Below are 24,586 nucleotides of genomic sequence, written 5' to 3' on the forward strand. Positions count from 1 at the left end.
TTATATTTATATTTATATTTATATTTACATTTACATTTATATTTATATTTATATTTATATTTATTTATATACTGTGCCTCCTTCTTTCTTAGACGTAGGTCCTTTATGAAATGACTGTGGTAGAGCAACTGTCATTCATGTACACACATTGGCCAGATTCCACGGAAGGGTGGGGGCAAGCCCCAATGGTATATAACCAAAGTGAGCCAAGTAGAATTGTGACAAATGTTTACAAGGAGGGATAAGGCAATGGAATCTCTGTTGGAAGCAGACACCTGAGAGGCGTATGGACTGACTCTTGGGAAGGCCGAGAAACTCCATGGGGCTGCGAGTCAAGACGTATCAGTTCAATTCCAAGATGCAGATTTTTGTGACTGATGCAGAACTGAGGAGCACTGTTGCCCTGGGACTGGGGGCAAGAAGTAGGGTACGGGTACTCAGATGATAATTTTTCCTGGGAACCAAAGGATAAGTCTGGGCTTGGCTAAAGATCACTTTGTTCTGCGTCCTTTCTTCCTAAAACCTGCATAGGATGTACTCAAGAGGTTTGATGGTGCCAAGAGTGACTGCAGCAGAAGAGGACACAGAGAGAGAGTCAGTGGAGAACAACCTGAGACATTTTAGTGGATGGAAAAGAGTTCACCTGCCTCATGTCCCTATTCTGGCACCTCCCCCCGTAATAGCACAGGTGCTTGAGAAACCATGCAGGCCAAGGGCCGCTTCAGGCGGAGGATAGTTGTTGGGTTAGAGGGCTTTCCCACCTGGTGGACTCTTTGTTCTTGAAGATCTAGCTCATCTGTCAGCACTTACTGGAAGATGTAGAGTGTCTGCAGGGCAGGCTCAGAGTCCTCCAGACCTCAATTCATATCCCAGCTCCATCCCCAACTGCACTGTGACCTTTGGCCTCTTGCTTAGCGCTCCAAGCTGCAGATAGATCCTTTATGAGAAATAGGGGTCATAAGAGTACTTAACACATAGGGCTATTATGCGAATTAAACACAATCCTGTAGCCCTTTGTGCACTAATAAAATGTATGTAATTGCAATTTTTTTAAATGCAATGATCTCTCTTAATAGAGTGCTCCTTTAAGACAGGGTAAGGTTTTTTTATTTATTTTCATTTTTATATCCCAAGTGCTTAATATCTAGTACCCAACAAAGCCCTTAGTGCTGTTAGTTACGTAAAATCAGATCATATATCTCAGGCTGGGATTTCCAGAAAGTAGGTTGTCAGGTTCAGCAAGAAACCATGAAGACTTAGCAAAATCGCTTCTCCGGTTACTTCTCATCATTGCAGGCCCTGAAATCATAATGCTGTGCAGATATGTCTGACTTGAAGGGAGACTTCTGCTTTTCTGCCTAGAAAACAGGAACTACATTCAGTTACCTATTTTAATGGCAGACTTTCCCTCCCTCTCTCCTCCCACTTATGTGCTCTCTCACTGCGTGTGCACTAAACAGCTTCACTCTGACAGTTGGCTGTCAACGGAATCCATCAATTGTTTTAGTCTCCTGTTGACCCAGCCTAACAGATAATTTCATGTTCTATAGACCAAACAACTGATTGGTTCAATAGGGTAAAATTTAGCCAACTTGTTTAAAAAACTTGAAATAACTGATGTAGTGACATGTTTCAAATTGCTTTATTGTCTCAAATTTGATACTGAGTCAGCTATGTTTATTTTGCTTTACAAAGATAAGGCCGGTGTGGTCTATAAAAAAGTAAGGGCTCTTAAAAGGTGAAAAGTAGATCTCAACAGTTATTTTACTACCAAACAACATGGGATCAGTGCTTCAGTGTGAAAATGCTGATTGTGAAATCTGTGAACACACTATTGCAGAAGAAAAATATCATGAAATTAAGTTAAGAAAGCTAATAATTTCTCTTTTATCATGTCACGTTTAGAGACTCTACTATATTGGAAAATATATTTCCTAAGGTTCTATTGAAGAGGATTTAATATATTTCTTGGTTTGTTAAGTCAGCCTACACTAAGGCAAGGTTTTACAGATCCATTAGGGGTTTGGAAGAGAAAGACGGACAGAGGACCCAGATGCTTTGACAAGAGATGCGGGAATAGACATTTTGATATCTTGCATTACGTGAAATGATTTGTCAATTGGACAACAGAGTTGTCTCTTTTATTAGCACACTCAAACAGCAGCAGAAAAACAACCTTCCATTTTATTCTCATGAGATTTATTGTTTTTTAATAATGCCACTTTTCAGAAGTATAATCATGTGCTCACTTAGACAGGCTGACAAAGTGAAAACTTGTACGTGATGCAAAGTACCCTTTGGGCCATAGATTAAGACATAGATAGTGCAGTGACAGGTCAAGTCAAACACCCGCAGCAGACAACAAATCCCAACCTCCCCTTCCCATGATCTGGCTCCCATTTTGCACCATAGAACCCACAGTGGATATCTGGGCAAAACATAGAACACAGATGGCTACCGACTGACATGAAAAGTAAATTTTATTAAACATGTTTACATACATGAGTTGGAAGTTCATTTAAAAGCACAGGGGAGTGTTAAGACAAGTGGTCAAAATAGAAAGATACTACCCAATTATAGTTGATTGTTGGCCACTAAGACAGAACGGAATCTAGTAGAAGTGCACCAATGCTTCAGTTCTTCCTGCTCAGCATGGTGAGTAGTGGTCAATCTGTGCCCTGTGGAATGATGGGCAGGTAATTCTGGCATGTGTAAATAATGATAAAGAATTCATTTGGTGCAGGCAGTATGTCTATGGATTAAAACCTAGTGTGTACACAGTGTCTACATGTGTTACAGCCCCACAGTAGGAATCTACACCAAAATATTTATTAGAAGGAATTTGGTCCATACTACATCACGTTTTCCAGAGGGTAAAAAATAAAGTCCATCTATAGACATTTCACCCCAGGCTCACAGATCGAGTCTGGTGGAAACCTGCAAAATGTCTATAACAAAAATGGATGGCTTAGATTTCTTGGTTATTTCAGTATAGTAATTAACGAGCAAACTGTACAAGTACATGCAACATACAAGCGGGCCTATGTGGAACTAACATACATTATTAAATAACCTTTTGTTTCTTTTCTTTTTCATTTTTTATTTATTTTGTTTTATTTTTTTACAAAATGTGCATGCAGCGTTGAACAGTTCCAAGTCATGCTGCTCTATCTGTGTAGTCACAAAAGTTGAATGACTCATAAAATGAGAAGAACATGTCAATGCACCTGCAGAGTCTGCAGTATGGAACACACACACAGAATGCCACAAGGGAAAGTCAAGGCCAAGAAAAACTCAGATGAAGAAAATGCACATTGGAATTTGACTTTGTTTTATCTCCCCCCCCAAAAAAGTAAGATACTTTGCATTTTAAAAAAACACGAGCTTTGTGCTTGCATCGATCTCAAAGAAATGTAAACTAAAATTTGATAAAAACATTAGTTTAGTGCAGAATAGTTCAACCGGAATTTCCAGTGAAATACTGAACAGCTCATACCATGCTCTTTCCGGGTGGACGGGTGTGTCTGCACTGAGGCACAGCCGAGAAGCCCGGGCACAGCCGAAAGTGTCATAGGTCCAAATCCATTTTAATCACCATTTGGGGAAGTCAAAAATGTGATTTATACACATGAGCATATACTTTTTTATATTGGGAAGAAAAAGGCATTACAAGGAGTGTTTCCAAGGTATGATTATGCAGTTAATTTTAGTTCCCAGCATTCGTTGCAGATTGACTTCTTTAAAAGTCTTCCATGCAGAACAATGGAAAAGAAAGTAAATTTTTAGAACGCGAACAGATGTGCTCTCCATTAAACATGGTGATTCAGGGACTATTTTTTGGAAGATTTCTGGGTTTCCACACATCAGACTGAAGAATTATGGTATGAAAACCAGTGGAGCCCTTCAGGGGCCTCGCCTTGTCCAGCTGTTGAACATGTAGGGGAGATGCTACAGAGGCTACTTCAGCCCTTTTTGTGGCGAGTTTGGAAAAAGAAAGGAAGGGTCTCTGTAAGCATCATGAAGCCTGTCATGACACAGCCGAAAACTAGTGTAAATAACAAACTCAGTGAAAAACGAAGCAAAACAAATCCAAAAGCAACAAATAACACACACAGAAACAAAACACAAAAGAACAAACTTGTGGAACACCAGGGAAATAACACTGCTCGTGGTCTGTGTAAAAACGTGTAAAATACAACTTATCACAGAGTGAGAGTTTCCAGTTTGTTCAATTTGGGGTGTGTGTGTGTGGGCGTGTGTGCATGTGTGCATGTGTGTGTGTGTGTGTGTGTAAATTTGAAGTTTCTTCTTTTTCTGTTAGAAGCATCAGTGGTTCTCACTAGCTTGTTGGCTCTTATTGTAATCTGATACACTGCCTTGTTCTGTCACATGAAGCCAGATTTGAAACAACAGTTGGGACACATTATTGAAAACTACTACAGGAAAAGCACAAGTTGATTGTCTGTCTCCAACAATGCTTTTGATCATGAAATATCTGGTTCCGATTATTATCCTGGAAGATAGAGCTTTATTGGAATGACTCTAGTATGAGTTCACTATGATCGAATGCAGGGAGGCCCAGTTGAACTTTCCAGAGATGATTGGGAAGCCCGGCGGGTTAGGGGAGTGAGTGTGGGATCCACCAACGATGACGGTGGGAACAATTTGTACCATCCGATTACCATACTGGACAGATCAAGTTCTTCCAATAAGATTTGGGCCACACCCATAAAGCATTTATGGTCCATTCTTCCATAGTCTCCCCAGACAATCACCTGCAGTGACAGAGAAAGGCAATAAACTTGAACTCCTCTCTAGAGTTGTACCTTAGTAGAGTTGAAAGCAACTATTCTATAAAGGTGGGCCAGTCAGCTAAGGAGAGGAAATGAATATAACCAACACCACCGAGGAAAACTAGGTAAGAAGATACTAACATGAAGGTTCTCAAAAAGACACTTCACAATATGTTCTAGATTCGATGGAAGGCAGGTAATGTTTTCCTAGTCAATGAGGGGAATTACATACATAAACCATGTTAAAGAAATACATATACAATTTCGTTTACACATAAATTCAACGCCTTCTTTAGTAACCACTATCTAATAAGCAATGCACCTGACATTCAGCCAGTCCTGAATATTTGCTGGTCCCTGAACACTTCTGTTTTCCTTTCCTTTCTTCCTCATTGTGTCCGTCTGTAGATAATAATGCTCAATAAACTATTACTGGCATCATTTGCCTTGATATCTATCATCATCTACATCTAGCTATGAAGATGAGGCAAGGGGTTACAAATAGGGCAAAAGCAGAGAGAGGATAGAGAGAAGGAAGAAAAGAAGGTAGAGAAAAAAGAGAAAGTTTATTTTAATAAATTCCATTAAGCCCATATATATTTTAATACTACACATTATTTTCACAGTAAACAGCAACTTGCTATTTTTCTACTGGAGAATGTTATACCACATTTCTCCCAACTGAACTTGAGTCTCTTCCTATTTGATCACCTCTTTGGTGTCTACATGGATAATGTGGATTTTCAATGTAAAAAGTCACATGAGCTATTACTCACCTGAAGAACTTTACCCTGCGGACTTTCATCAAACAGCAGGGACTGTTGATACAAAGGATCAAGGGTTTTCCGTGCAATTCTTGTCTTCTTCTTGGCTATACAGGCCCCGTTTTCCAGAAGATATACCTTGACATATGGAGCTAAACAAAGGTAATATTAATGCATGAGAAGTTAATCCTTTAAGTTAAACTGATTATATTAGAAAATGCCTTACTAGAGATTTAGAGATGCTTAAGGAAAGTTTTCCATTGACTATTTAAATCTTTTACAATTTAAAGTGCTTCAGAAATTCTACTCCTTCACTCCCATATGTTATCACTACAGCCATTTTCATAATTTCTAATAAATGTATGCAAGTTACCTTAAGACTTTGACTTACTTGGGGTACATCTGGAATTACAATTCAGGTTCATATCTTAACGCTTATTGTTTCCTTGTATTACAACAAAACCTTTTCCTTTTGCATTTGTAAATGTACCAAAAAACTAATTGACATAAGCTAAGAAACAATCATAACTAAACTTTTCCTAATATGACAATATTATTCCTAATACTTTCTGAGAGAATAATTGTGCAAAGATTCATTTTTATAGTCTCAAAGAACACAGAAAGCTGCCTTTTTAATCAATCAGAGGATAAAAAAACAGAGCATATGAAAATTCAATGCAGCAGGTGTTTGAGTTTTTTGTGCGTGTGAGATTTTCTGGTCCAAACTTCTTCCCTTACCAGGTGTAGATTTGGAGCCAGGTTTTTGCGTGAGGCTTCGTGCTCTAATCACTTCAACTTCTAATTGGCCCTTTTTATCCTCCATTCCAATTTGTATATCGCCTGCAAGTGGAGGGGAAGCAAAACGTTTCAGCTTCTTTGAAGGTATGGTCAGTTAAAAGAATAGAGGTCCATAACAGGCTCCAAATTAGGATCTTTATAATCTTGATAAAAACAAAGATTTAGAACCCCCCAACCCTGCCCTTCTCTCTCTACCTCCAAGTCATGTTTCAAAATGTTTCTCTTAATTTTTCTGGTACTAATCCATTTAAGAGAGTCCCAGATTAGGTTATAAATTGCTTAACAACAATAATACTGAGGTATTTAAGTGATTCTTGTACTCTAATAAGATTTCTTATCCTTTATGTCATTTAGTATATAATACTTCTTAATAAAAAGCATAATCTATATTTCCATTTAGAGAAATCACCATTATTGTTTTGGTGAATATCCTAGCAATCTCATAAGTACTTCCCTCTTTTTCTCCCATCCTCCCCTCCTTCCTTCTTACTTATCTATCTAGCTATTATGACCATATATCCTCAGTTTATTGACTGTATGGGCCACTAAATAGGCATGTCATTAACTATTTAACCAAATATAGGCTATCTACATTGTTGCCATTATAATGAATAGCTTTAAAAAGAATTTTTGCATATGTTGTCAATATTCCTTGATCATAAATTCTCAGATTTTAAATTATTGGGTCTAATTGAATGGGCATTCAAAATTCCATGCATATTACCAAATATCCATCAGAAAGGCTATGCCTGTTTGCACTATCATCAGAAGTATTATACCCCACTAATAGTGGTATTAACAATATGTCTAATTTTTGCTAACCTGATGGTTAAAAAGTTGTAATTTGCATTTTCTTGATTATTATTAAGGCTGAACATATTTCTAAGTAATTTCAACTTGTATTCCTTCTTTTATGTCTTGCTTGTCATATGCTTTACCCATTTTTAATAAGATATTCTTCTTTTTCTGATTGATATAATACTTTATCTCTGAAAATGTTAAATGTAATTATTTTGAAGTTATTTTTAGTTAGTTGAGTCATCTCCATTTTTCAGTTGTGAGTTCAAGTTGCCAGGTCAGTTGTTCATTAGTTTTGTCACTCTGTTTTAGATCTCAGCTCTTGGAGGTCTCCTGGTCTTTTCTGGTTTGGTTTTAACCACATATAGACAGTTAAATGAGTCAAAATGTTCTATAAGACGTCTGTTTTGTTAAAACATATTTTTATGTATTTCAGAGAGGAAGGGGGAGAGAGAGAGAGAGGAAAACATCAATGATGAGAGAGAATCATTGATCGGCTGCCTCCTGCACACCCCACACTGGGGATTGGGCCCACATGTGCCTTGACTGGGAATCAAATCGTGACCTTCTGTATCACAGATCCACACTCAACCACTGAGCCTCGCTGGCTGGGCTATAAGACGATTTTTATTAATATAAAAGATTCCCATTCTCTCTGTCAAGTTCGTGCCTTCCAAGGGTCAGGGCTTTCATAAGTCACAATATTTTCATCTGATCTATTTTTCACTTTTTGGCATTTGCCTCCATATCTCTAAATATTATACTTATAAGATATCATGCTAGTTTTTCAATTTTAGATATTATTATTGACTTATAATTTCGATCTCTCTCATACTTTCCTAACCCCACCACATACTAGATACATTCGGTCATCCCATTTTCCAGTATTAACATTTATATTATTATGATTATACTAGAGGCCCGGTGCACGAAATTCATGCACAGGGTGTGTGTGTGTGTGTGTGTCTCAGCCCAGCCTGCACCCTCTCCAATCTGGGATCCCTCAAGGGATGTCTGACTGCCCGTTTTGGCCCGATCCCGGTAGGATTGCACCTAAACGGGCAGTCGGACAACCCTCTCACAATCCAGGACTGCTGGCTCCCAACTGCTCGCCTGCCTGCCTTCCTGATTGCCCCTAACCGCTTCTGCCTGCCAGCCTGATCACCCCCTAACCACTCCCCTGCCAGCCTGATTGATGCCTAACTGCTCCCCTGCCAGCCTGCTTGCCCCTAACTGCCCTCTGCTGCAGGCCTGGTCACCCCTAACTTCCCTCCTCTGCTGGCCTGGTCACTGCTAACTGCCCTCCGCTGCAGGCTTGATCACCCCCAACTGCCCTCCCTTGCAGGCCTGGTCCCTCCCAACTGCCCTCCCCTGCTGGCCATCTTGTGGTGGCCATCTTGTGTCCACATGGGGGCATCCATCTTTGACCACATGGGGGAAGCCATTTTGTGTGTTGGAGTGATGGTCAATTTGCATATTACTCTTTCATTAGATAGGATAGAGGCCTGGTGCACGGGTGGGGGCCAGCTGGTTTGCCCTGAAGGGTGTCCCGGATCAGGGTGGGGGTTCCCTTGGGGTGTGGGGTGGCCTGGGTGAGGGGCTTGTGGTGGTTTGCAGGCCAGCCACACCCCCCGGTGACCCAAGCGGAGGCCCTGGTATCTGGGATTTATTTATCTTCTATAATTGAAACTTTGTAGCCTTGAGTGGAGCCAAGCCTCCTGCTTGCTCCATGGCTTCAGCCATTTTTGTTGGGATTTATTTATCTTCTATAATTGAAACTTTGTAGCCTTGAGTGGAGGCCTAGGCCGGCCAGGATGTGGGAAAGCTGGGATTCCTCCATTACTGGGGAAACCCAAGCCTTCTGCTCGCTTCGTGGCCGCAGCCATCTTGTTTGGGTTAATTTGCATACTTGCTCTTGATTGACTGGTGGGCGTGGCTTGTGGGTGCAGCTGAGTGATGGTTAATTTGCATATTACTCTTTTATTAGATAGGATAACATTGTTTATAGCTGAGTGAACTGGAATACTATGATTATAACTTCTCATTTTTTGGACAACTCTTCCCCTACCCTGCACTTAATAAGTATCTTTTTAGAAAGCATTTGCTTACATTTTTATGTACATATCACTAATTCAACCCCACACACTCTCCTGAGTTGTTTACCTCTTCCATAAAATCAAATACATTAGGTATTCTATAGATTTTAATCTTATGAAGTCTGACACAATTTGAACAAATTGCTTTGAAGCTTACTACAGCTTTTATCTTTAGGTTTTCCTTCACTACCAACCATTTCTCTCTGTGTTGAAACATTAATTTACTGGATATAATCTCATTTTAGTTCACAATTTTTAAAATTCACTTCATTCATTTCATGGAAGTATATCCTCCAATAGTTCTCTGCGCAATGTTGGGTATGAGAAAAAATGTTTGGAGACCTTTACTGTCCTGAGTTTTTATTTAGCCTTAAACTTAAACTTGAAAACATGTCTGGCTATAGTGCTCTATGCTGGAAATCAATTGCTACTCAGAATTTTGAAGATAATGCTCAGTAGACTTCTAGCTCCCAGTGTTATTGTTAAAGAGTCCAATGAAAATCTGATTTTGATAGTTTTACATAGAATTTTCCTCTTTGGAATATTTTCTACTGGAGGATTTTCTGTTCATTTCTGGTGTTGTGAAATTCTATGATGATGTGCCTCTGCATCGACCTATTTTCAAGGATTTTGTTGAGTGCTACACGGGTCCTTTCAAGCTGGAATCTCATGTCCTTTAGGAAATAGCTATGGCACATGCTACATATAATTTTCTCCATTCATTATCTTCCTTTTAACTTCATTGGTGTATTAGCTAGTAGACATTTTCAGTTTATCTGGCTTTGATTTGATCCTTTGCAAATTATTTCCACACCAAGATTTTAGAAACATGACATTAGTTTTCTAGTATCTTTCTCCACCCCTTGTCTCTCTTTACATTTGAGTCTAAAGTATTACTATTTTTTTTTAAGTTTTGAAGTAGGAAGGCAATTTATTTTTACACTAGAGGCCTGGTGCACGAAATTCGTGCACGGGGCGGGGGGGTCCCCTCAGCCCAGCCTGCACCCTCTCCAATCTGGGACCCCTTGAGGGACATCCCTCTCACAATCCAGGACTGCTGGCTCCCAACTGCTCGTCTGCCTGCCTTCCTGATTGCCCCTAACCGCTTCTGCCTGCCAGCCTGATCACCCCCTAACCACTCCCCTGCCAGCCTGATTGATGCCTAACTGCTCCCCTGCCAGCCTATTTGCCCCTAACTGCCCTCCCCTGCAGGCCTGGTCACCCCTAACTGCCCTTCCCTACAGGCCTGGTCCCTCCCAACTTCCCTCCTCTGCCGGCCTGGTCACCCCTAAACTGCCCTCCCCTGCAGGCTTGATCGCCCCCAACTGCCCTCCCTTGCAGGCCTGGTCCCTCCCAACTGCCCTTCCCTGTTGGCCATCTTGTGGCGGCCATCTTGTGTCCACATGGGGGCAGTCATTTTTGACCACATGGGGGCAACCATCTTGTGTGTTGGAGTGATGGTCAATTTGCATATTATTCTTTTATTAGATAGGAGGATTAGATAGAATAGAGGCCTGGTGCACGGGTGGGGGCTGGCTGGTTTGCCCTGTAGGGTGTCTTGGATCAGGGTGGTGGTTCCCTTGGGACATGGGGTGGCCTGGGCAAGGGGACTGTGATGGTTTGCAGGCCGGCCATGCCCCCCAGTGACCCAAGTGGAGGCCCTGTTATCTGGGATTTATTTATCTTCTATAATTGAAACTTTGTAGCCTTGAGCGGAGCCAAGCCTCCTGCTTGTTCCGTGGCTGCAGCCATTTTTGTTGGGATTTATTTATCTTCTATAATTGAAACTTTGTAGCCTTAAGCAGAGGCCAAGGCAGGCCAGGGCAGGTGGAAAGCTTGGCTTTCTCCATTGCTGGGGAAACCTAAGCCTCCTGTTCTCTCCAGCTCTGTGGCTGCCGCCATTTTTATTGGGATTTATTTATCTTCTATAATTGAAACTTTGAAGCCTTGAGTGGAGGCCTGGGCCTGCCAGGGCAGGCAGAAAACTTGGCTTCCTCCATTGCCGGGAAAACCCAAGCCTCCTGCTCTCTCCGTGGCCACAGCCATCTTGGTTGGGTTAATTTGCATACTCACTCCTGATTGGCTGGTGGGCATGGTTTGTGGGTGTAGCAGAGGCACGGTCAATTTGTTTATTACTCTTTTATTAGATAGGATAATGAAACTTTTATGCTAACATTATTTACTGAATAAACCATCCTTTTTTTCCCATGCTGTGAAATGCTACCCTTTATCCTACATTTGGATCTACTGTAGACTCTCTATTTTGACAGGGGTTTTCTGATAATTCAAAGATGTAGGATTATATTCATTCATTTTGCATAATGTCTCAAGTTAGAAAAATGCATTAGAAATTATAATAGTTATTTGAAACCAGCAACACCCTAGCTGAAATGTTACTTTTCACTTGCATTACAATTATGCTACTTTAAATGACCTTGTCAACCATGAAATATCACTTTTTCTGTAGAAAAATTGATTCTTACCCATTGCAGGGGTGGCGAGGGTTTGGCGGCCAACAAGCTGGGCTGGTCCCAGCCCATCGAGAAAATCACTAAATTGACTGTCCGCTCCTAGTCTCACTCCAGGAAATATTAAGCTATTAGCAAAAGTACAAAAATCAAAACATTATCTCTCCTAGAATTCTTTTCATAGTTTCCATTATACTACTAATTCTGATCATGAATCATAAACACTGCTTGACAATCGGCTTACTTATTGATTGCATCACTTCTGCACCAAGCAAGCATATGAGTGTGAGTCATCATTGATTGAGAAAAGATCTAAACTCTCAAATTAAGAGTAGATGTGGTAGTCAAAATAGCTCTGTTAGAGTTTTTAATATATTACATTTTCTGGACACCTACAAATAAAATTCCCTACCTAAATACTAGTATGTCACTGACATAAAATATATGATGCCCATTTTTATATCATGAACTTTACATAAATAATTGTTCATAAACATTGTGTAATATTAATGCTAAACTTAAAAAAATACCTAATGATTTCTTAAATATTATAGCATAATACACACATTCTTATTTACAAATAAAAATGTTTAATTTATTCATTTTGAGTACATTGCATTTCTATATTATCTGAGGTTTTTATGTAGTTCAAATGGCAATGGATTGATTAAAATATGTGTTTCTTACTACAGCATGACTGCCTGAATTTCCTGGGCTGTGAGCTCCAGCAGAGCAGTGATTATGCTCTTCTTGTTTATTGATGTATCCTGGGTAACGAGAACCAGGCTTGTTAGGTGGCTGGACTGCAATAAGCATTTTTAAAATAAACAGATGTCCATAGGGATTTATTGCTTCCAATGTGCTTCCACAGATACTATTTCTTCACAACCAAGGGAATTAGAAGGGTACATATTATCACCCATCCAGAGACTATGAAAATAAATTTTTGAGAGGCTAAGGGGCTTATCTATGATGGACATAAATATTATTTGATCTGTTATTTTTTATATAAAAACAATGTCTCCAGTCTTGCATTTGGATATTGCTTTATAACACTTCATCACATATTGGTGTTTTGTCAGCAAGTTTATCTCCATAAATTTCACTCCTATTGACTTTTTGGTCTTAGCTATATCTTGCTGATAGCATGCATCCCAATAATTTGATCAAATAAACTTATAAGTTTTAGGAGTGGGAAAGCATACCGCAAATATGAACTTGGCATACTTTTATTTCATTTTCTGAACAAAATAGAAAAATTCCAGTAAAATACAATAAAATATTAATATTAGGATTGGTAAATGAGTTATTTAAATGGTAATAAATGAATAACTATAAAAAAATTTACATGGTTAATCCCCAAGTCACTGAAGAATAATAATTACTAATTTGTAAGATCTGTCACCTCAGTGAAAATTCAATTTTATCAGAAAAATTCTCAAGCATAGGAATATGAAATAGTAAAAAACAAAGCAGGTAAGCAAAGAAAAAAAATTCTAGTTATATTTTTTCAAAATTAATTAATTTTGGAATTAACTAAAGCTCTTTAGTAAGAAAATAACAAGGAGGATAGATCCTGGGCTTTTATCTTAAGGGAAAAATGAGTTAGTGATGTTTTAAAAACATGAAAATATAAGTTGCTGTTATGAGAGTGTTAAACTTACAACTTAGAACCCTAAATAGTTTGGAGAAATATAAGAATATAAACATTAGTTTCTCAGTTATTTTTTCTTTTTATTTTCCTAATTTTTCTTTTTTATTGATTTTATTGGGGTGACACTGGTTAATAAAATTACATAGGTTTCAGGTGTAGAGTCATACAACACATAATCTGTACACTGTACTGTGTGTTCACTACTCCAAGTCTCCTTCTATCACCAATTGTTCCCCTTATATCCTCTTCTACTCTCCCTCCATTCAGCTTTCCCTCTGATAATGACCCATATTATGAGGGTTTTTTTTTTGTTTGTTTGTTTATTTTTGCTTAATTCCTTCAGGTTTTTCACCCAGCTCCACAACCCACCTCCTCTCTGATAGCTGCCAGTCTGTTCCTCACTTCTAAATTTTAATTCAGATTTTGGTAACCGGGCGAGACAATGAGTTTCCTATATGAAAGAATCCATTAAAGGTGACATTTCTACAATAAATATCCATGAGTGGACTATTCTGAACTTTCCTGAATGATAGAAATCAGTTTATATTAACCCAACATTGCATCATTCCTTTGAAGGTTCGGTGCAGAGGTATGTCTGTGAGTATGTATCACAAGAGGTCAGGTATTTTTAAATAGATGACTGACCAGCTAGTGAAATGAAGAAGCTCACAGTAACCCTTGGTGGCTGTGTTATTTTCCCTTTGACTACATGTCCATGGTTCTAAAGCCATGCAGATGAGCCGACGTCACTTACTTTCCCTCGGAGCTGTAACTGTTGATGCTGCCATCAGTAGACTCTCGACTTGGTTGTCTTACCATCTTCCTCATTTCGGCTGCCATGCCCGTTTCTGTGCTTCTCTGTATGGTGCTTTTTAACTTCTTGTGGCCCGACTCTGGCAGGAGAGAGGAAAGAAACTCTAAGTCTGGTTTAGGCAGTTTCCTGAATATTGACTCTGCAAATACAATAGTTCATTATGCGCATAGTTAAAAGTTAAACTCAGAAACATAGTGTCTAACAGAATCATCTGATTAATTAAATCTTTTTGCCAAAGTGTGCTTTGGCCAAGAGGGGTGGCACCATTGCTCCGGTTTCAGGGACTGCCTGAATCTCAACGAGCCAAAATGAACTCATTGTATTATTGCTGCCGAAGTTGTGAACTTCAATGAAAAAATGGATTTGGCACCGAACTGCTATGTGGAAAGAGAATGCTGAACAACCTAATCTGGAATGCTCCAATGTGTGGGAACTGTCCTAAATGAGGGGCCATGTCCTTTAAAGGAGAAGAGGCACTTGGAAGAAAGCATGGAAAATACCACAGTTTGGGTACTGCCACATAGCAGCAGTCCTCTGAGAAACTTCAGTATTTCATTTGATGATTTTCACAACACTTTTACAAACACAATCTCATTTAAGGTGGCATGTATGTCGCTTATGCAGGTCAAATAGGTATTATCTTAATCCCAAGGTTTCAAAGTTATCTCATGGCCCTTGGACTTTAGAGCAATATCCTTGAGCCCTTGGAAATGTATCAGCCAACATTCTATTTACAGCATGGAAATGAAATTCTAAAAACATTTATGTGATTAGGGCAATATCAAAAGGTTAGATAAACTATTAGACTTTTAACACCTGCCATGCCTTTTTCATCTACACATCCTATAAGCATTTCTGGGTTTATTTCAATTTTTCTAAAGTGCCATTTAATATCCATTAATAATATATGAAAAATGCTCTATATACATAGGTACATGTAGAAACTACGTATATATGAATATACACACAAATTTTTCAATCTTCATAAAACTTCTGTGAAGCAGGTGCCTAAAAACTGTTAAATAAGCCATATGAAAGATTGCATGTTTTCCTCTGATTTGTACCCCTTTTGTAAATTGTCTAATAAAAGATATCATTGGTTATGTGATATGAACTCAATACAGAACATTCTCTACAGGAGAGCCATGGTGATTCCTTAAGAACACAAGTGTGATTAGGTTACTTCCTTGCTCAAGATCTTGTGATGGTTTATCATCGAAATTAAAAGAAAACCCAAAATTGTTTTCATTGCCTACAAAATGCTAGCTAGGACCTGGCTACCTCTCAGATCTCACCCTCATCCCATGTGCACACTGCTGTCCAGTCACACTTCCTTCCTTGAATTTCTCATCCACTCCAAGCATGTGTCTCAGGCCCGGTTTCCTTACTGGCTGCCCCTGCTGACGTTTTTTGCCTTGCTCCCTCATCTTATTTGGGTCTCTGTTTCAGTCCTCATCAATCTTTATCCTCTTGCCATGCTTCATATTTCTTCAGAGCATTGCTCCATCTTCCATTAAACCTCAATTTGTTTGTTTCCCAAAATAGAACTTATTTCTATGAGAGACATGTGAATATTGCCGACTGTTATCCCTAGTATGAAGAACAGTGGGATAAACTTGGTAAAAGGATGATACCACAATCCTAATGTGCAATTTTCTCATTCCATTTAATATAATCATAATATATACAAACACATCCATGTTTATTATTTTTAATGATTGCACTGTTCCATCGTATGGCTATGTGGTATCATACTTAAACCATCTCTTTCTTTTTTTAAAAAAATATATTTTATTGATATTTCACAGAGAGGAAGGGAGAGGGATAGAGAGCTAGAAACATCGATGAGAGAGAAACATCGATCAGCTGCCTCCTGCACACCTCCCACTGAGGATGTGCCCGCAACCAAGGTACATGCCCTTGACCGGAATCGAACCCGGGACCTTTCAGTCCCCAGGCTGATGCTCTATCCACTGAGCCAAACCGGTTTCGGCAAAACCATCTCTTTCTTGATGAGCATTCTGAGTTGTTAGAGTTTTTATAGAATACATTTCTAGACATTGAAAAGCTGGTCAAAGTGCAGGGATCTGTTTAATCTTAATAGCTATTTCTAAATTGTCCTTTAGAAACATTGCAGCAATTTGCACTCCTGCCAACATTTATGAAGATGTACCCATTTATCCAGCAAAGGCATAGGACTTTTCTACATTTTCCCTTTCTGGTGTTTGTCTTGTCCATTGACTTGTTATTGTAGAATGTGTACACATACCAAAGGCAGGGACTTCATTTACGGCCATTCTGAGTGCTGTATAGTTTTGGTATATACATATTTATCTAAATACTGTGCCTCCTTCTTAGATGTAGGTCCTTCATGAAGTCGTTGTGGTCGAGCAACATGTCCTTCATGCACACACATTGGCCAGATCCCACCTGAGGGGTAGGGACAAGCCCCAAGGGTTTATTACCAATTGTGACAAGTTTCCAAGGCAGGATGAGGCAATACAGCTGGGGGTGGGGGGTGCAAATTCTTTGATAATCATAGTGTGGGCAAACTTTAAATCTAAATCCGATTTTAAGGTGATGTGGGAAACTGGAGGAGAAACAGTTAAGGGATCAGCAGTAAGGAGTTTCAGGTTAGAGTATACATTCCTTCAGATTTTCTTTAATCCATCCATCCATCCGTCCATCCATCCATCCATCCATCCATCCAACCAACAAATATTTATGAAGCCCCTAATGTGCATCACACACTGTTGTAGGTGCTGGGAACATACTGATAAAAGACAAATTTCCTGCTATCCTGGAGCTTACATTCCACTGTATGTATTTCTTGTGTGTACACAAGAAAGGGAATGAACAAATAAACAGTATCACTGGTAATACCTGCTGTGTAAAAAAAGTTAGGCAGGAGAAGGGGGATAGAGAGTGACAGTAAGAGCAGCAATGGGTTTTTTAAAAAGGGGTCAGGGTCTCATTAAACATTGGACAGGGGAGTAACCCCACAGAGGAACTGATCCTGGTAATTGTGGTGGGGAGGCTGCATGGTGGTCAGGAGGGGCTGTTGTTTTGTCAGAAGCACACAGTCCTCTAGGTTTCTTCTGCAGTCTTTTCAATGTGGATGCTGCCTCTGTCCGCTCTGTGGATGGCTGGCAGTCCAGGGGATCGTGGAGGTAGGCTGTCAAGACCTGCTTTCTGTACATTTCCCAATACAGGTTTCACATTGTTGTCAATCATTACATATTTGTTTAATTAGTGAAAAGAAAAAAATTAAAAGAGAATAGTCTGTTATTTTTTTGCTTTTTTAAAAAAATTGGAATATCAAGTTTTCTTAAAGAAGGGTATATCTACAGGGTATCCCAAAATCCTTAGAGCAGTTTTAAACCTTAATAGCTTCCAAAATGTAAATGCTACACACTTTGAAAAGACATCACTTGAAAGGTTGGTTATTGACCTTCCTCTCATATTTAATTTTGTGAATCTGAATTACATATTTTTAATTTTAAAGTTTTTTTTTTAGTTCTGAAGATGGCAAACATAGACCAACTTAGATCTTGCCTTATTTATGCCAATATTCAATGCAAAGAGCTTTGATGGACTGAACAATTTTATAAAGGCCCAGGTAAAAGCTGAATAAATAGTTCCAGCTATGAATCTGCCCCATTTAAATTCAAAGGGCTCTAATATTATTCAGAATGAAAGGGTTGGGAGGAATAGGTGTAGAAACTAGAAATTTTGTGAGGCATAATTCATGCAATAAATATCTGTTCAGCACTTATACTGGGCCCAGTATTTGCTAGATGCTGGTGATCCAGCAGTGAACACAACAGACAAGCACCCTTGCCCACATGGAGCTTACAAGCTAGTGAATATAATGACCTGCTCAACATCACAGGAGTTAGTAGCAGAAACTGCATTAGAAACCTGATTTTCTGAATCTTAGTTTTGTGATCACTCCATTATATCACAGTTTAGAAAAACACAAAATCTAATCTTACTTATTTTACAAATAGAACAACAGTTTAGCCACATGGATATTTTCATGAATACATCCTCATATGGGCTTATAAGTTCATTTGAAAACTTTGTTGAAAATCACATATGTTCTATACAAGTACAAATGTATATAATCACTGTAACTATTTCTGCATATGCTGTAATTATAGCATAAATATGTTACATACATGTACTATTTTTAATATCAATATAATGTATTAAACCATAAAATGTTAGCAAATACTATTATGCTTATTAACAGTAGTGCCATTCTTTATTATTTGTATCCATTGAAGAATATTCACCTGATAAAGACATGAACTCTGCTATCAAATTATGAATATGAAACTTTTGACTTAAACCGCTGTCCTAAGTATTATACAAAGAACCAAAGGATTAGAAAACTAGTATATGTTAATATTCCATGTTCACAAACACATAAAATTTAGTACAATCCATAACATTTGGGGCAATATTTTACCCGGACTTAGGAAGAACAAACTTTCTCTCACTGAATATTCCAAAGTGCCATATTTACATATGTACTTATACTCTCTTTTCATATTTAGAGATGTATGTTTTATTTAGAACACCCTGCTGACTTATTCACTCTGGAAATACTCCTTAAGCACCAAGTACCTATAATCTAATAGACATCATTTTAGGGGTGGGAGCTACAACAGTAATCATACAGGATAGCACATATAATAAACAACTAAAACAAATAAGTTAACATAATAATTTTAGATCTTGGTAATCATCATGGAAGAAAATAAAGCAAAAGAAACTGTCTCAGTAGAGTGAGTTACTTTTGATCAGCTGGCATGGAAGGCCACATCTGAGAATGCAGAAAAGGATTCAGCCACGCAACTGAAGGAAGGATGGATGGCCCAGACAGAAGGAGCAAGAATAGGACCCTGAGGAGTGACTGTCCTTCCTGGCTTTTCTGAGAAAGCTATGAGAGGGTGACATAGGTGGACGACGAGAAGATGAGTAGAAGAGGCTGAAGGACCTGGTGGTGCAGGACCAGCAGGGAAGCAGCCTGGATTTTGCACTGAGTGCTGGGAAGCCACAGGGGGGTCATGATCCATCCAATCTATGATCTACATTTTTGAAGGATCCCTGTAGTTACTGGATGGAGAATGAGTGTTAGGAACTAGAAGTGAAAGCAGGGGGAAGATTTGGAAAGTTACTTTCCTACCTAAGAAGAGATAAATAATGGCTTAGGTTAGGGAAGTAGCAGTGGACATAAGGGAGGAGCGTGGGCATTGATTATATTTTGAAGAGGAGCTTATGGTACTTGCTCTATTCCATGTAGTGGTGGTTCCGAAAAAAAAAAAAAAACCACAAAAAAACAAACCACAAAAAAACAAAAAAAAAACAAGAAGGAATCAGTAATTCTTAGGGTTTTACATAGGATAACTACTAGTAATTGAATGATAGTGCCAGTTACTAAAAAGGGAACTCATTGTGGGTGATGGAAATGATGAGTTCTCTTGAGGACATTTGAGGTGCTTCCTAAAAAGCCATGTGAAGAGTAAAGTAGAAAGAATTATCATGATTCAGAACCATGAGGTCAGTGCCAGAAACAGGTAGACAGACAGAAAGACAGACAGACAGGACATATTGGCATGCAGATGAAATTAAAAGCTGTGGTACTAAATATAATAGGAAGTATCCTATATAATAAAGAGGTAATATGCAAGTTGACCATTACATCCTCACAAGATGGCTGCCTACGACCAGGCTGGCAGCGGGGTTAGTGAGGGACAACCAAACGACTGAACAGCAGGCTGCGTGGGGTGACCAGGCCAGTGGTGGGGGGGGCATGAAGGGTGACCAGGCTGGCAGGGATGGCAGTTGGGGGTGACCAGGCCAGCGGGGGGGGGGGGGCAGTGGGGGGCGTCCAGGCTGGCGGGGGGGGGGCAGTAAGAAGCGACCAGGCCAGCAGGAGGGGCAGTTAGGGGTGACCAGGCCGGCGGGGGGGAGGGCATGGAGTTGGGGGCGACCAGGCCAGCGGGGGGGGGCAGTTGGGGGTGATTAGGCTGGCGGGGGGGGCAGTGAGGGGCAACCAGGCCAGCAGGGGGGGAAGTTTGGGGTGACTAGACTAGCAGGGGGGGCAGTAAGGGGTGACCAGGCTGGCGGGGGGGGGGGCATTTAGGAGCGACCAGGCTGGCAGTGAGGGGGAAGTTGGGGCAACCTGGCCAGCAGAGAGGGGCAGTTAGGGACAATAAGGCTGGCATGCAGAGGCAGTGAGGGGAGATCATGCCGGTATGGGGGGGCAGTTAGGGGTGACCAGGCAGGCAGGCAGGCAGGTGAGTGATTAGGAGCCAGTGGCCCAGGATTGTAAGAGGGATGTCTGACTGCTGGTTTAGGCCCGATCCTGGGTATCGGGCCTAAACCAGCAGTCGGACACCCCCTGAGGGTTCCCGATTGGAGAGGGTGCTGGCTGGGCTGAGGAGACCCCTCCGCCCCCGCCCGTGCACAAATTTCGTGCACTTGGCCTCTAGTAGATAGAGATAAAAAGAGTAGACAGAATGGAGCCTAGGATTCCAGAAGACTGCTAAGAAGTCTACTAAGACCTTCTAAGGTACATGGAAGGACAGGTAAGTGTCATGGTGCAGAAATGAAAAGAATAAAGTGTTTCAAGAAGTAAAAAAACAAATGTTGATAACTACTTAGAATTTTAGTAAGGACCAGACATAGAAGTGGTGACATACTTGGCTCCATAGAGATCACTGATTTCAAGAGAAGTAGGTGCAGGGAAGTAGGCCTAGGATCCTGAAAGCGATGGCCATTCAGAAGACAGAATGAAAGGTGAATAAGCAGCGACAATGCCTATGACTATTATGAAAAGGTCTGTTGTGATGGAGAGGCAGTATTTGGAAATTCACATAGGATTAGGGGACTTTGTTCATTATTTTTAAGGTGTATGATATTAGAGCTTGTTTCCATGCAGACAGCAATGATTAAATGCACAGGGAAAAACACCACATTTGTAGGTCTAATATTATTCATTGGAGAGGTAGATAATGTCCAAGAAACCTTTGTTCAATCAAAGCAGTCTCTAATGCCCAATGAAGTCAATTCCATCAATGAACTGGAAAAATCAGTTTTTAAAAAATCACCTAGTTAATTCAACAATTTGGGTCCAAAAGATAAATGCAATAGTGTCTAATAACTCACAAAGAAAAACAATAGAGGAAGTTTGACCGTTTGGTTACCCTGAAACAACTGAGATCAGTGATATAAATTTTTTTATATGTAGAGTGATGAAATTCAGTTATTTTTACAAAGAAAAGTTATGGTTAATATGATATGTTTTGTTCATTTATTCCTTTACTTACCCATTGAACAAACTTTCTGGAGTGCTTTGGGCCCTAGACTGTAAATGTAAGCGTGGGAAGGAAACAGGTCCAGAGCCAACCATGTCATGGCTTAGTAGAAGAGACTAAGTGAAAGTTTAGTTGTGATTCGGTGTGGCTCAACAGAGAGGATTTATTTATATGCATTTAGCTTTAGGTATTTATTTTATGTAAATTCAGTAATATGGAGAGAGGATGAGGAGGGAAGAGAGAGGACGATTTAATCAGTGAGTGTGAGTTTGCGCTTGCTATGCCACTAAATGAGCAGGGACCTGGCAAGATCAGGAGGTGAGAATGCAATTCTTCTCTTCCTTTATTTCAGTTCCTAAAGACAAATCTGGTGTTCGTGATGATTTCTAAAATAAGCTGCCTAAAAAACATACCAACTACTTTATCTGGTGTTCCAACAAAGCTGCAGAAATATAGTCAAACTGATAGTATTAGACTTAGTGAGAGACTGTGCATTGGTATCCAAGGGACTTTCAAAGGGAATTTTAACTTCCAGATAGTGAAGGGGGGATTTGTATTTCAGGCCAAGAGAGCAGCATGCTTAAGGGTCTAGAGATGATAAACAGCGCAGTCCCTTGAAGAGGTAAATACATTTCCAGAAAGAGCAGAGTTCAATAAAGAGAATGAGACCTGGCAGCTAAGGAAGTAAGCAAGGATTGGGCCTAAACTGGCAGTTGGACATCCCCCTAGGGGTCCCAGATTGGAGAGGGTGCAGGCCGGGCTGAGGGACACCCCCCCCCCCAGTGCACAAATTTTGTGCACCGGGCCTCTAGTAGTTTAATATTCTGAAACAAACTTGCATATATGAAGTTCCCAATTATGGTGTGGCGATGATCACACTGCACTGGTTGTTATAGGCAGAAATGAGAGTTTGAGATCACAAAGGAAATGGGTATAAGATTTCTTTCTATATTCTATAAAATAAAGTAGGTTCTTTGTGCTTCTCAACACACTCCTTGAAACAACTTATATGGCTTTTAATCAAAATGGGAATGATCTGCTTTGAAATATGAGCTAGGTGGCAATATGAAATTCTTCTGAGGAGATGCAACAGGCCAACTTAAAGAGACAAGCTGGGATTCTTGAGAGAAACTGAAATAGGCATTCAACTGATCTAGGAGAGACTTGTCATATATAAGTAGTCACCACTGACAGACAGCCCACACTGAAATGCAAAGCCACAGCATCAGGCTCTCTAAAACAGTGGGTGCGGAGGGGCAACTGGGTAGCTTCTGACTGGGGGATCTCAGGAAGCTTTAACCAGCAGCAGAGCAGGAATTTATTTATTGTTTCAGGCTCAGATTTTTCCAATCCACAGTGGAGAGGCAGAGAGCATGTGCACATGTGTGTGCCTATATGGAGGGAGTGAGGCATAAACTTAAAACAACTTACAAGATAATTACTGAAAGGCAGGAATAAATACTGTCCACATAAACACTACAAGGACAGAATAAAATGGGTTTGACTAGCTCTTAAAAGCAAACTTCACATAAAGAGGAACCTTTGATTCCCTCCCAACATTGGCCATGATTTCCTAACAAATTGGACGGGTATAAAGGGACTGTATATAAAACAAAATTTGACAAATATCAAATTATAAAATGTGTTAATCAATACAGACATATTATATATAAGAACACATTCTATATAATAATCCTATATAATAAAAGGCTAATATGCAAATCGACCAAAGGGCAGAATCACTGGTGGCTATGATGCACACTGACCACCAGGGGGCAGATGCTCAATGCAGGAGCTGCCCCCTGGTGGTCAATGCACTCCCACAGGAGCGCTGCTGTTTCATGCTTCACAATACCACAGATTCCTTACTTTGATCCTTTTGAAGAATTATCACTAGAAGAAATCTGTTGTGTGTTTTTGTATAGAGTTTGATCAGGATCTGAGAAACATGTGATACATTTGATGATAAAAACCCAAGGAAGTCCTATGTGAGTCACACAATCCTATTCTCTTTCCTGGAGTTTTTCCTCCCATCAGTTCAGGAAACTTGGGGGTCCAAGAAGAACGGAGGGGATGTGTAGGAGTACAGTTCTACTGGGCGTACATATCTTTGAAGACGTGATCCTTACTTCTCTGTGCCTCAGGCGGATGATCTGTACGCTGGCACTATGGGGACTGCTAAGCCTAGAGACCCAGAAAGAATATTCCTCAAGAAAATTAGGGGAGTGGGGGTGGAGTAGGACAGCAGAGAAAGAGGATCAGTGTAGTGGACTTATACTTCACAGAATAAGACAGGATGTGCTAGCACATGTTGTGTTGTCTGGTTTACGATCCTCATATAACTGGGTGTTTGTCTACATTATTTACTAAGATTTGATTTTAGCAAAGACTCCAACGAAAACTTCAGTACAGAGACCAGCCTTTTTAAAACTAAAAAATTTAAAATTATACTTTTTTTTAAATCACCAGAATTTTCAGAATGAGAAAGTAAATTCAGAAGTACTAACAGCTATCTCTTTTCTCTTGGATTTATAAAATTAAAGGTAAGAAATACTTATGGTCAGAAAGATATCTTTACTACTGGTAGTAGTAAAATAAAGAATCCAGTTTCCATTGTATCAATAGGACATTCAGAATTTTATTGGCAGATGGGATACTTTAATTCCATAGGCAACAGATACAAACACGTGCACAGCAAATTCTATAAATTCAGCAGCAGGAAAATACAGCAGATATCCCATGCAGGTGGTATCTCAGTATAAAACAACCCCTACTCATCAGCCAGTCCTGCCCCAACCTTGCCCCACTGCCTCTAGAGACCTGCATACAACCAGAGGAGATTCTGCATTATTGGAGAAGCAGAGTCAACTGTGAAAAAGTAAAAGCTTCTCAAGGTGGCTGTACTCTCCCAGGATATTACCATCCAGGAATGTTTCACATCAGTTTGTTATATCATAACTAGTTGTCTGGTATACAAAATTCATGCATGGGGGGGGTGTCCCTCAGCCCGGCCTGCACCCTCTCCAATCTGGAACCCCTTGGGGGATGTCCGACCACCAGTTTAGGCCCAAAA

General features: G+C 39.9%; 1 protein-coding gene across 50 annotated transcripts in view; it reads right to left on the minus strand.

Moving 5' to 3' along the window:
* Positions 1 to 2,462: 2,462 nt before the first annotated feature.
* The window catches only part of RIMS1 (regulating synaptic membrane exocytosis 1), a 436,905-nt gene continuing 414,781 nt past the window's right edge, over positions 2,463 to 24,586 (minus strand). For all 50 annotated transcript variants that reach the window (XR_013960390.1, XM_080664365.1, XM_080664336.1 and 47 more), the window contains 5 exons: positions 14,126 to 14,264; positions 11,733 to 11,845; positions 6,296 to 6,397; positions 5,570 to 5,709; positions 2,463 to 4,775 (listed from right to left, as the gene is read on the minus strand). Coding sequence is in view for 49 of the 50 variants with exons in the window: in XM_080664365.1 (XP_080520491.1) it covers positions 4,557 to 4,775; positions 5,570 to 5,709; positions 6,296 to 6,397; positions 11,733 to 11,845; positions 14,126 to 14,264 (713 nt within the window). In the remaining variant the exon portion in view is untranslated. The remainder of the gene's footprint in view (positions 4,776 to 5,569; positions 5,710 to 6,295; positions 6,398 to 11,732; positions 11,846 to 14,125; positions 14,265 to 24,586) is intronic.

Source organism: Plecotus auritus (assembly GCF_963455305.1).
Source record: "Plecotus auritus genome assembly, chromosome: 4".
In the NCBI taxonomy this organism is placed as follows: Eukaryota; Metazoa; Chordata; class Mammalia; order Chiroptera; family Vespertilionidae; genus Plecotus; species Plecotus auritus.